General features: G+C 38.5%; 1 protein-coding gene across 1 annotated transcript in view; it reads right to left on the bottom strand.

Moving 5' to 3' along the window:
- Nucleotides 1-13,677, bottom strand: part of PIEZO2 (piezo type mechanosensitive ion channel component 2) — a 318,116-nt gene that overhangs the window by 102,567 nt on the left and 201,872 nt on the right. Inside the window, exon 8 of the mRNA XM_050891534.1 lies at nucleotides 3,891-4,053. Coding sequence (XP_050747491.1) covers nucleotides 3,891-4,053 — 163 coding nt within the window. The remainder of the gene's footprint in view (nucleotides 1-3,890; nucleotides 4,054-13,677) is intronic.

Below are 13,677 nucleotides of genomic sequence, written 5' to 3' on the forward strand. Positions count from 1 at the left end.
CTCATATTTTATTTCAACCTGAATGGTCTGTTTGTAAGGACTTAAAATTTTTCTCTTGCCTATTCTGTCTGTTCTACTTAGCAGACACTTGTATTTCTGCTTCAAATGAAGTCTTACTAAGTTGACTTCTGGTTTGCAACACAAATATCCATCTGCCCTGGTACTTGCTGTTTTACTTAAACTCTACTACCAACAAAGAGATACATCATGGCGTAAAAGCTAGTTTTTGTCTGAACTTGAGGTGTTTCAAAGGCAGGGTCCCAAATTAGGCTTTTAATGGGAACTAGCTGGTGGTAAGTGTTCTCATTGCTTATGCAAAATCAGCTGATGCAATAGAATAAGAATAAATCAGGATGCTGCGCAGAGGTCTGCAAAGCTACCCATGGGAACAGGACATCCAAACATCCTAGCTGGTTTTGAAACTCTCTCCATTCCAATCCTAACAGTAAGGTCCTATTTTTCAAATCTGGACTTAGATAAACAATGGTTATTAATTTAGTTTTACTTCTCAGAGGCAATGGTACCACATTTCACATACGATTGTGTATTTATATTTGATTGTAAAAGCGCATTCCTAGCCAAACTGTAAGATGAAATAAACTGATCCTGTGCTTAAAATACTTGCCACTGCCATTTGAAACTTTAATATAAATGTGGACCATAAAGAACTGTTTATCAACAGCATTTAGTTTGGCACCAGGGTGACCAAAACAATACCAAAAGACCTAAGATGTAGACAACAATTTTAGCAACATATTTTTAGCCTAAAAGACTATAGGGAAGGGTGGGAAATCTGGTTTTCTCTTTCTCAGAAGAGGAAGAAAAGTCAGAAAACACAGGTACTAGTCATATGATTACAACTTGTGAGTCCTTTGACTTGTTTAATTCTTCCAGTTCTTCCACTACCTGAGCAACTCTCAAATGCCTCTTAATTCAAATAATTCTAAAAATTCTACAAGAGGACTCTACATTAAATTGCTGTAACTCTTTTGACTTCTGTACTATTCCTTACCAGTCACTGGACGGAATGAATGGGCCCTATTCATATATTCGGTACTAGCAGTTACAACTATGAGCTGAAATCTCCAGAGGCAGATTGCCTCTTCTTATTTGCAGAGGTAGAATTTCACAAGACTCAATGTTAGAACAAATCAGGATCCCAAATAGCAGGCATAAGAAAAGCAAAACTTCCACTGACTGCCAAGGGCGTTTTGCATGAGTAAGATCCATACAGAATCCCACACAGAGACCATACACTGAAATCTCATACATGCCGTACTTTGACAGACTGCGGCGCGCACACAAAAAACTTCACCCTGAAACTCAAGATTTGAAGTGGGCATTGTTCTTGTAAAATTGTTCATCAGCTGCAGTATTCAGAGACAGTCTCAAGAGTATCTGTCTCAGAGACAACTCCTGCTGCAATCCAGCAGGAATTTTGTCCACAGGAGGACCCCAAAATGTAATTCACACAAGAAGGAAAAAACACCAGGTCTACATGTCTTACTCTGTTTTTAGAATCTGCTATGCCAGTATTATATTTAGCTTATGTACAACTTTTTAGACTGAATAAATATTTCCTTATGCATAATCTATCATACACACTTTGTTCAAAACAAGTTTTGTTTAAGAGATTCTTTTCAATAAAATTTCTAAGATAAGCCCCTTTTTACTGTACATGACAGCAGTATGCAGAGAACAACTGCTTTACACTAAACAGCACATAGCAGATTGTCTTTGCCATTCATCCAACTATAGGTAAGTTAGTGGTGAGATCCTAAATACAGCGTAACTTTGAAATCACTGGGGATTGCAAAGGCAGGTTATATACTTATTTCCGTAATGAATCAAATGCACCACAAATTCACAAGTCAAAAAACATGTCAATGAAACCTGGAATACAATTATTTCTGGATTTAAATAATTGAGAATGGAGTCTACCAAGAGAAAGCTGGTAAGAGAAAGATTAGTTCCTGATCTATGGCACCACTAAAGGAAAAACAAAACGCATATAGACAAAAAAAAAAGCCATAAGGAGAAAGTGTGTAAAATATGGTAAATTTTGCAAATCTCAGCGTCTCTTTCTAATGACAAATACTTGCATCACTACATCCTGTGCCTCAAAAATAAGCATTAACGCATGGGCATCATTTTCTTTACAATGTTCTTTTTTTTAATGTCCCTTTATCTTTGGAGGGAAGCATCATTCCCTTGGCATCTGAAGTTCCCATGGGAGTGCCAAGACTTTGTATTGCCTCTCACGTAGCCATGGCTTCGAGAGACATCAACTTTTCTTAAATTAATCTCTTTTAATACTTACTCTCTCTCGCTCAATTGCTTAGAAAGCATCTCTAATTTGACTTGTTTTCAGTTCTCAGAGACTGATTTTAGTGTCTTATGGGAACATCCATCTCAGACAACACAAGTAGTCTAAAAGAAAGAAGTGCAGGCAAGTCCACTATAGTTCCTTTCTAGTCCCTGGAGGAACTTGAAGGATTCACTCTATCCTGAGACAGGCCCATTTCTCTCCACTGAAAAAGCACAGTAACTAACTTAGACCCAGCACCAAACTTTAAGATGGTGAAAGTTGGATGAAAACAACCCGAGTATTGGAAATGAATTCCCAGAGATGCTGAGATCACACAGTTCCCACTAACTGCATTTCACATGTGGTTACTCCTCTGTGAGTAGTTCTTAAGATTTTACTACGCAGTTTGTGAGATGTGAAGTTTTAGTTACAGCCCCAATGCTAAAATCATATTATTATCTGGAAATCTCAGTTTTCACTTAAGGAAAGAAAAAAAGCAAGTTTCCAGCTGCTGCAGCTGCAGAAAAAAATAATAGGAAAAAAACCCTAAAAGAACCCAATGCCAGAGGGCACTGGACCACAATCTTGTGACTTTAGAAAAGCCAGTCTTAAGATTTCTGGAAACTTAAGACACGATTTTTTAATAACTCAAGCTGACAGTTCTGGCATCATTCACTTTTTATTATTAAGCCCAATATACGTAAACCCCAAATATCAGACATCTCAATTCAGAGGTGATGTATTTTGTCTGCCTTTTTAAATGTTAAACTATGTTACATTATCCATTACATGAAGAAACACCCTTAAAATAAGAAAACCTTCAACATTTTTACTTGCGACTACGAACTCCACTAATTCACAGCTCAGTCATGAGTATTTTCATTATGGTTTACAGCACTGCTAAATCTGAACTTTAAAACTCATGTCAAGCCTCAGAGGATCAGGAGATTAAAATAAATGATGTTTAGGATCATCTTTTTTATACTTCCAGTTTCTAAGCTTTTAAGATACCTTTGGGTTCTTATATTCCCTTTTTCCTCTGAAACTGGAAGAAGTAAAAACTTACTTTATGTCCCTTTTTTCTCTTGCTCTTAAATGAAAGCTGGGATTTTCACTCAGGCACACAGATTCAGGAGGAAAGGTTTTAAGAAAATTTTTCTCTATCTGTGATAAAATTGCAAATCTCTGTCTTTTCTTACAGTACCCTGTGCCAGCCAATATCCTACTTCAGGTCTGCTAGACAAGCCCTGGGTGTTTGCCTTCCATTTGATAGCACCTACACTACTTCATATCGATACCGGCTTTCCAAATCAGAGTAAGCATTAATGCTCTGCCATTGCATTTCTTACATAAATAGTCTCGCTGGTTTTAAGAAGAATATCCATGTAAGCCCTGCAAGATCAGACTCTTGAAGACACTTTTAAAAAAAACTGAATTCAAGGTACCAGCTTGCACTTGCTGTCTATTTCCCTTAACTTTCCTGAATGTTTGCACCTCTGTTAGCAGGTATCTGCATTGGCCAGTCTCACAGCCATTAGTCATTAGTCATTAGTGCTAAAAACCAAAAGGAAGTTACCCTTACAATGGGCTCTTGTAGCCAGAGACGGATAAGAGTTGCGAGGGTGTAGTACATCACCAGCAGTAAGATTGGATTAGCATGGTGATACCAATGTAACTCTTGATTTTTGATGATCATCCAAGTGCTTGAGCAGTTTGTCTGAGTAAGAGAAGTGACACCGAACAACCTGTGGACATAAAAAAAAAAAAAACACTAACCAAGTTAGAGAATAAACACCAAATCTCAAAATGTTTAAAAATATTTTTTTCGGTAATTTTTGCTCTGTTCAAAAACAGCATTTGCCATCTTATCTAAAATGCAGTGAATATTTTCATTCCACATATTTAGTGAAAAGGAATGGGTTTTGCACTTGGTTTTCAACATAAAAAATGAAAGTATAATATTATTACATCTACCATGTCCAATGTGAAAACTTTAAATGACCTGCACCCTGTAGGCCCAGAGCTACAGAAAAAGGGGAGAGAAAATCTGGCTGCAAGGCCACTTGGCAAATCACAGCAACATGACATTTCAGAGTGATTTAGTAAACTGACATACAACACCATTCCACTCACTCTGCCAGGACAGAGCTGTAAAGTACATCTCTTCGGCACATTGAACAACTTACTGATTTTTTTTTTTTAAAAAACCTACTACTATTAATAAATTGCTATCTAGTTATGCAAATACTTATAAACATACAGAGCTCTGCTGAATTCATAGCTGTTGTGAACAGAAAAGGAAAACATTCAGAAAGGCAATTGTTCTGGACGATCAAATCATTGAGGAAAAAAAAGAAGAAAAATTAATTCCAGAGTTAGTATTAAGGTAGTTGCAGTATTAATATCAATGACATGAGATATTTGACTATTTCTGGAAAAACTGGGATCTCACAATATTTCTATCAAGAAACCTATATTGGAAAAAACACTTAAGAACAGAAAAAAAAATCCCCAACATTTTAAATTTAAGACAAGATGTTAGATGCTTTGTAGATGTGTTAGATGCTGAAACAAAACTAGTAGGAAATTGTAATTAATCTGATTCTTTTACTGTAAAATATTTTGCAGAGTTCCAAAGCTAGGGCATAGAGTTACCAGCACATGTCAGTATTCACTATAAACAGTTTTGTTCTATTGACAAAGCTTTTTCTTCCACAATGTGTATGAGAGTTTTCAATTTTTACAAGAAATAGATTTGATTCTAAGAGATATTTAAGGAGAACTAGTTCTTGACAGAACAAAAAATCCCAAACTATTGTTACTCTGAAAGAGTAAAACAAATACATTAATAAAAAAGTTTTTCTGCTGGGGGATTTAATCATAAATAGTAAATGTCTAAAAGATTACTTCTTCCTTTACCTAGTAAGATCCAACATGAAAGGGTGAAAGAATACAAAGAATAAGGATGATATTCAACAGAGATGTGCTGCCTTTGGATGCTGCAAAGTGAAAAGAATATAAAAAAGGAGAGGTTATACCTGTTCATTCACTGGGGGTTTGTGGCATGGGTATAATACCATTAACTGCCAGAACTAGAGCTCTATAGCATTTTATTAAACAATTTATCAGCACTCACTTCTCATTCTGATTGTCAACACAAGCCAAAGGCTATAAACTTTAAGACTTCTCAGAGCTTTTGGGTGGATCCAAGGTTGGAAAGAAAAAAAAAAAAGCTCCTGCATACAAAATAAATTGTTGTAACTTAAAGGAGCTGACAGAGCTGTGTTTGGAGTTGACCCAGATTCAAACTTCCGTAGCATCCAAGCACATTCAGGGCTGGTGTTATGGTTTGGCTCCATCTGACTGAAATTCACGCTGGATTGTATTCTGTTCATATTTCTATCAGCATAGGGGAACATCTTGTTTTGTCTGCTTTCCTCTCTGCCAACTGACTTGTAATTTTTGCCCATCAATGATCAGGGTTGTTGAGTTCCTATTAGTTTCATCTTCCACCTCTGTTTCACAACACACCTCTCCATCTTTGGTTCATTTTAAGCTTTTCTATGTAAGCACAGTATGAATCACCCTATTTCTGTTTCATAAACATATCAGAATCAGAGTGAAATCCAATTCTTACTGAACTAAGAAGTCTTTCCATTGACAGTGAGTGATAAGTATTTCCTAGAGAAATGCGGCAAAGTTCCTGGAGGTCCTTGGACCCTTCTGCCAGGCAGACATGATCTTCATATCGCATACTACATTCCTATAGTATGTTTTAAAATATAGTATAACTATAAAGTCTGAAAAACTTATGTTTTACTTTTATCTCCACTGAAAAAAAACATTCCACATAATCCTACCAGTTAGGAAATTTTATTATGTTTCAGTTAAATTCTCATACTCTTAGTTTCATTTGCTTGCTTCAAATTATCCATACATTATACTATTGGACTTAATTCTGCTCCCTTCTGGTCCTGCATTCACCAAATATACATAAGTTACAATGCATCTCTTCCCTCTTAGTTGCCACCTGACCAGTAATGTATTTATTTAACCCATTTCACTTTGTCTCATAAATCATGAATCTAGAGGAACTGCTCCTCATTTCTGAATTCTCCTTCGTTTTTGAGACTTGTTAGTCCCAAAGGTACTCAACACAACGTTCCCTGTCTATCAAATTCAAAATACACTGATGTCTTGGGAATGCTCATTCTGTCTGTTCTGGCCTCCAATAAGGCTACAAGTTGCTACTCATTCAATATTTATGCTTCATCATTGTCTTCAATGAGAACTGCTGGTGCGGAACATTTTTCAGAGACATAGAGTCATCTTCTCTTATTCAAAGCTTTTAAATGCACAGGAATGACTGCCATAAAATGTATAAGCATTTACAGTAAGCAACATATATTAGGCCATTATTCAGTTCTGCATACTTCATTCCACAAAGGTGTCTTTACATTCAGTATTGATCATGATCAGCTACATTTGGGCTCAACTCTGATCTTAGTGTGACTTCATCTTAGCCAACAGATATGTATACCATCAGTAAAGTCAGAACGAGTCCTAAGTGGGGGAAACCAGATACCAAACAAGACAAGTATAGGCATGCCTGGATACAGAAGATAAATAAAACGAATACTGAGAGACCATTTACTAATGGAAATACTTTGCTTTTCAAAAGACTGCATGTAATGTCAAAAACAACTGGAGGTTTACAAGATGTAATAGATTAATCTTTCTATTCTTGCAAAGAAGCAAAAATTGTGTTTTTCAAAGTCCTTATCAGTATTCTGAAAAATGCATTTCATTAAAAAGTATAGCAGAAATCATTTGGAAAATTTTAGAAATTATAAAGGGCCAAGAGGAACTTGAATGTCTGACTGAGGAATGCTTTGAAATAACAGTGAAAAACAGTTCTTAAAATAAAGGTGATATCTTTTTGTCCAGTTCCTAGTCTATAAGCTTGTTTTCCCAGCAAAGCTTCCTACTGAATCTGTGAATCATCCTTCTGGCAGATGCACTTTCATCTTTTGTGACTCTCTGACAAAGCTGTAAGCTGTGACCATAAAAAAAACCCCACTTCTTATATTAGTCCAGCATTAAAATTCAGAAGAGCAATTTCAATTTTAATTGAAAACAGAAAAACAAATTCCTTTTGTACCCACAGATATTTGACCTAAGGAGCTGCTGAAGTACCACATGTTTTATTACTGCATTATGTACATTGCTAAAACTTCTGCAGCACGCATTATTTAATTATTACATTAATATAGTATAAACATCAGTGTTAGTAATTAGTCATGGTATTAAATATGAACAAAAATGGTTACATAAACAAAAAAATTAAATACATGTCTCATATACAGAATTATCAAACACAGTAGTTACAGATCTGTTAGGTCTGTGAATTTTGCCTCCAGTAAAAATGATCTGGAACATTTTTCTTTGTAAAAATGTATTTGTCAGTTCAGATCCTGCGTGTACTGATGTTTTAGGAGTTGATTTCAAACCAGGATTTGCCTCATAATTTCCAAGGCCAGGAAGGGAAGTAATAATTCTGACTTCCTGCACAATGTAGGACACGCAATAATTCTTGTATTGAACAAATAACTTGTGGTTGAATTACAGTTTATAGTTTAGAAAGGCATCCAATCTTGATTTCAATTGATAGCAAATCTTCTACTGCCTTATTATTTTCTCCCGTATTCAGTTTCTACAACAGTTTTGTCTAGATGAGATTTCCAGTTGCTGCATCTTCCTACAACTCTGTGTACTACTTTACATACTACTTTTCACTACACAACAGAGCAGGAGTCATTTTCCTGCATCTTTGAGCTTGCAAGAAGATTACAGTTTGAAGAAAATGCCTGCATCAAGCCACTTCAGGAGCTGCATTTCCTGATTCAGTATTTATGATTACAGGAATTTTTTGCTGGGGCCAGTACATATTGGATGGTTATTCACAGCAATGGCATCAGAGACTTCCGCTGGGCTGGGCTGGATTTGGGGACTCCATCTTTCTAGAACTTCTGAACTTGTGTTGGATTTTATGAACTGTCTGAATTTTATTTCATCTGGATATCTTTTGCATATTTCTTTGAGTCTCCTCACATGGAAGGAGAGGCGAGTGGTGCCTGCAAGTCTGGCGTAGGAGAATGGAATATCAAGATTGACTGACATTTGAATAGCTGAGCCCTAAAATGGAGATGCTAAAAGTGGCCAAACAAGAGAAGAAAAGGGAAGAAGAAAAGAAGAGGAGGAGAGTAGGGGAGAGGAGAGAGTAGAAAAAGAAACAACAGAGAGAAATTCAACAACAGTAAATCCCCAGAAATGGGGGAAAAAAATCAGCCTTTTTGGGGAGGGGGGTGGTGGTGAGGTGGTGGTGGCTGTGGCAGAAATCTTCTTTTTCTGGCGGAAAGAGGGCTGACATACAGGGAGAAAAGGCAAAACTTCATGTTTCACAGGCCAAGCCCTGAAGAGTGAGATTCATGAAGAAGAGTACTTAAAATACTGAAAGGGCTATGTCCCAAATTCTAAGCATTGCTTGCAGAATGAGCCTTTTTTTCAAACATTGACTTAAAGGAGGTACATACTCTTGTCAAATTTGAAAACGTCTAGGGGAGAAGAGGGGGGAAGGAGTAGAAGGAATTAAAAAATAAATTAGCATACAGAAAATACCATTCCTACGCAGCCCCCTTAAAACTCAGGAGTCCCCTGTTCACACAAGTCATCCTGTCGAGTTTTCTGTACTTGGATGGCAGAGCTACACGAAAGTTATAATCCAAAAAATTATATCTGCAAAATCTCTTCCAAGGGAATCCTGTGAGCCACCCCACTCCCCCAGTACATCATTTGGCTATATGCCCAAAGAAATACATGCCGTTGGAAAGGACTCAACCAGTCCTGTGGTACCTCCAAGCCCATCCTTGCCTTCCAGAAGGTTGTTACTCTCTAGGCTATAGGCTGGGAATTCAGACCACACTGGGGCTAATGCTCCAGGCTACACTGAACTGACACAACATTTTTACAGAAATAGCAGAACACAGGGAGGAAAGAGGTGGGAAAGTTGGCTGAAATGCATTAAGCGTCCCAAAAAATTAGGGTTAAGATGAGCAGGAGGCATTTGGTTTCACATGGCTTTTTAAGGGAAAAAAAGAATGAATGGGAAAATGGGCATTTGTCTTTCCAAATCATGTTATTTATAAGATTCCGCAGAGAAGGAGCTGATCCTTCATGCCTTCTCCTCAGCTCAGCAGGACAACTGTGTAGGGAGATACTGCAGACACAAACCTCAGTCTGCAGCTGGACTAAAGTTATTAAATTTATCCATTTCAGAGTGATACAAGCTTTAAAAAGCATTGCAAGTATTTTTAGCGCTTAAAAGCCCTAGACCCTGCTTTGGTTCAGACTTGGATAATTCAGAACTGGCTAAGTGGAACCGTGCCATATTAACAATAACACAAAAATTTGATTGTTTGGGTTGAGAAGTATTATGATAAATTTCAGCTTAACAGTTAATAACTTTTTTGGAAATAGCTGCAAACGTAGACTAATACTGGAAGTGTTTTCCTTCAGAGTGTTGCTATCACAACGCTATAATACAGGCATACACACAGTGAATACAGGCTTGGTGGGTAAGTAGATCATTCTAACTTTTGTTTTAATGTCATCATATTTCTATAGCTCTTTAGCAGATGTCTATGTACTTTTTTTTCTACCAAGTCTTGGTTTCCATAGCTTCTATTGGATCAAAGCTTTTCTGGCAATGACAAAACCAGCCCTGGTATATCTCCCACCCTCTTCTGAACATCGGTGACTTTTCTTTTAAAGGAAAACTAATTTCTAATGCACATCTATTGCATGAGAAACCTCATGAAAAAAGAAGTAATTTAAAACTTGTGTGCTAATATCATCCATATAATGAGGACAGAGAGAAATTATGAGCCATTAATCTGGGAAGCTGTAGAGGAGAAAGGATAGCTTTAAGGGCTGTGAATTATATAAAAGCTTGCAAAAACTGTAAATACAACACAAATCTTAATTCAGGGAGAATAAAATGACCGTATAAGCAGCCACAATAAAATCACTTTGCTCTCAAGTGAATTAACAACTTTAAAACAGGATGTTAAATAGTATCTGCTCTATAACCTGTTTTTTTAAAGTAACCAGATAATGGAATTTTCTCTGAGACTATGTGACTGGAAGCTGTTAAGGACTGGACATCCATTAAAAATGACCAAATTTCAGACATTCAAATACTTCATATATCTGAAATAAAGCAGCTGCCCTGAGGGCAATTTAAGTCTGTACATAAAGATTTGTGAGCTATATACCACATTTCATCCAATAATCGAGCTTTGCACTGACTTTCTATTCCAAAAGCTCGTAGTATGCTTTCATTGCCTTAGAGGCAATAATTCCCCACCATTATCACTAATAGTAGATGTGGGTCTATTAATCCCTTGTTTACTGAGACAAAACCCATCTTCAAAAGCCTCACATGAAGAAGATTTATCCTGTCAGTGGGTTTCCTCTCTGGATCCCCAAACGGTTTCATTACCCGTGACACAGCTCAGCTGTGCTCTGAGTTTCTATGAGCATTGATATTGATGTTGCTCTTTTCAGCACATCAGTGAGCTAGAAAAGCAGTGATGTTGCTGTAGCCTTTGGGGACCTTTGCTGGGACTTCCAGAGGTGATCATCTGATGAAGAAACATGCTGAAGCAGCAACTCCAGTATCTTTTCATCCCAATCAGACAGCTGAGCATCTGGCAGAGGGAGGATCACCAGATAGGATGACAAGAAAAAGGTGAAATGGGGATAAAGGTGCAGAAGAAACTGCTTTAGGGCCCCTGCCTGATACCTTAGCTAGAGTGCCTCCTTCAACACGATCCTTCCTCACCAGGAACAGCAGTGTCACTGCTTTGACAGCAGCAGCCTGGCTCACGTGTTAGGTAGAGAGGTAGGTAGATAGTTGTTTGTTCTGTCATTAAAATAAAACTACTGTAAATGCAGCAGGTTGGGTTTTTTTCAAACAGTTTCAGCTACAAACCAGAGGTACCTCAGGGAGCACGGAGGCTGCAGGAGCTGAGGCAGTGCTGCTGGGATGAGAGGATGGAGAAAGAAAAGCCACTCCAGCGGAGGAGGCTGGTTGGCACCAGATGCAGTGGTTTGCCACCCACTCCCCTTCCTCATGTACATGCACGTTCCCTGCGACCATACAGGGGAATGAAAAGCAGCTCATACTGAACATCACCTCCTGGGGAAGGACGCCACCCAAATTGTGCCAACAAAATTAAAAATTTTTAATGCTTAGTTGCATTTTGTACTCAGAGATGAAAGTAATGAGAAAACAGGTCCAGGTTTCTAAGGAGCCATGTGGAAAGCGGGAGAGGGAAAACCAAAGGCATGTTCAGAACCATCCATGGGCACAAAGGCTTCCCCTTGCCAGAGGGTGAAGCTCGGACAGCTCAGCACACAGCAGGAGGCATGGCTTAACGACGTCTTTTTGCGCCAATTAGTAACTGAGGTTATTGGTTTTTCAAAGTGAGTTGGCAGAGCTGCTGAAAGGAAAGGAGCCAACAGTCCCACCTCAGAAAGTCTCACACAGGCAGAGCAGGGGATGTGAAGGGAGGACAGCCTGCTCCCAAAACTCAAACAGGTAGTGCAGCCCACAGATGGCCTTGTTGTCCTAAGCTCAGGTGCTGGGAGAAGGACGGCTGCATTTACGCAGCTAGGCCATTGAGCGTAAAGCTTCAGCAGAAATCATTTAGGAAAAGGAGACCATGCTCAAATAACCCCAGTGAGTATCAGCATTTAGCGGAGTGGTGCTACCTGACCAGAACGTGCAAGCGACCCAGTACAACAACTAACCATGCAACTGCCTGCTAGCTTAAGAGATTTACTGTTATGTCTTAGAATAACATATGCAGAAGAACAGAAATTGTTTTAAAGTGTAGCTTCATACTCATTTTAACTTTGAGGTAACTTGGTCTGTGATCTAGGAACCTAAGGACACAGACTGCAGCCAAAAACTTTGGGTTTTATTCCAAGCTCTGGCTATCTGGGGGCGTTATGCAATTCATCTAACTTTTCTGTTAGGGAATTTTTCCACCTCTGAAAGGGAATGATGATACTTTTCAGTCACATTGGGACAGTCTGCTAGGTTCAGTGATGCATGCAGAGGATAAAGAGATTTTCCACTTACTCAGCTGGCAGTGAAACAGATTGAAAAAAAAGCAAGAGTGACTGATACCTAAATTAAGAGATTCTGCAGTAGAAAATATGAGCAAGGAAGATACTCTTTCTTAGCAGAGAATGCACTAAGGCAGAAATGCAAGCTATGATTCCCATTTGTTTTTAAACAGAAAAAGAAAATAAAATAGCAAGATATGGGAAAGAAGATAATGGGATAATGAACAATAAGGCTTGGGAAATGTGGGGGAAATGCCTAATTTCACAACCAAACCTGTATAACATAGCTGATTTTAAATTGGTTATAAACTGTACCTGATCAGCTCAGTTTTTATCAGTAAATTCCCAACTTCAGCTAAATGAACATGAACAAGAGATTAAGCACATCCACTCATGAGTGTTTAGAGAAACTGATGTAGACTGCCTCTTGCACAGACAAGGACTAACTCCCTGGTGTGTGCTCGACTGAGGTTAGTCAGGGCTGCCTTTTGTACTACCTCCAAGGAATGTGGGATGATTCATTTGTCAATGTTGATACATTGAGCTGAAAACAAAAAGAGCTACGTAAGTGCTAAATATTTATCATCACAATTTCTGGGCATGCCAGAGTATGAAAACAAACGCTGGTGAGCAGACCTCAGGAAAACAGCAAAGACAAGCTTGTAATGCCAAGAGAAGTTTGCTAATTATAATCCATGTCTCCTAATACCACAAAGCAATAGCGATCCAAATCTGGTAGGAGGAGAGGGGTTGATGTCTGTCTGTCCCTTTTCTGTCCTTGTTTTCAGGCACTTGCTCAATGATCACAGCATGCAGATCTGTGTTCTTTAAACAATACGAAAAGAAAATGAAAGCGTCACTTCTTCACAGTCGTCCTCTGCATGTCCACACAGGACAGCCTGTTGACGGGCAGGGAGTCTGTACTCAAGTGTCAGTGTGGGAATCAGATACACATAAGCAGACGCACGGTGTGTATGGGGGAGTGGAGCGATCCAGCTCTCCCTGCCCATGAGCAGAGCTTCTGTTAGTGGAGAGGTGTGCCGGTCCCATGCCAGTCAGATGGGTTAGCGGATGCAAAAGTGGGAAGGCTCTGTTACGAGAGCAACTGCACATCCATTTCAAACTAGAATCAGCAGGAAGTTTATCAGGATACATCAGCACTTGTAAAATCTTTG

The sequence above is a fragment of the Gymnogyps californianus genome, chromosome 2 (genome assembly GCF_018139145.2).
Source record: "Gymnogyps californianus isolate 813 chromosome 2, ASM1813914v2, whole genome shotgun sequence".
Classification (NCBI taxonomy): domain Eukaryota; kingdom Metazoa; phylum Chordata; class Aves; order Accipitriformes; family Cathartidae; genus Gymnogyps; species Gymnogyps californianus.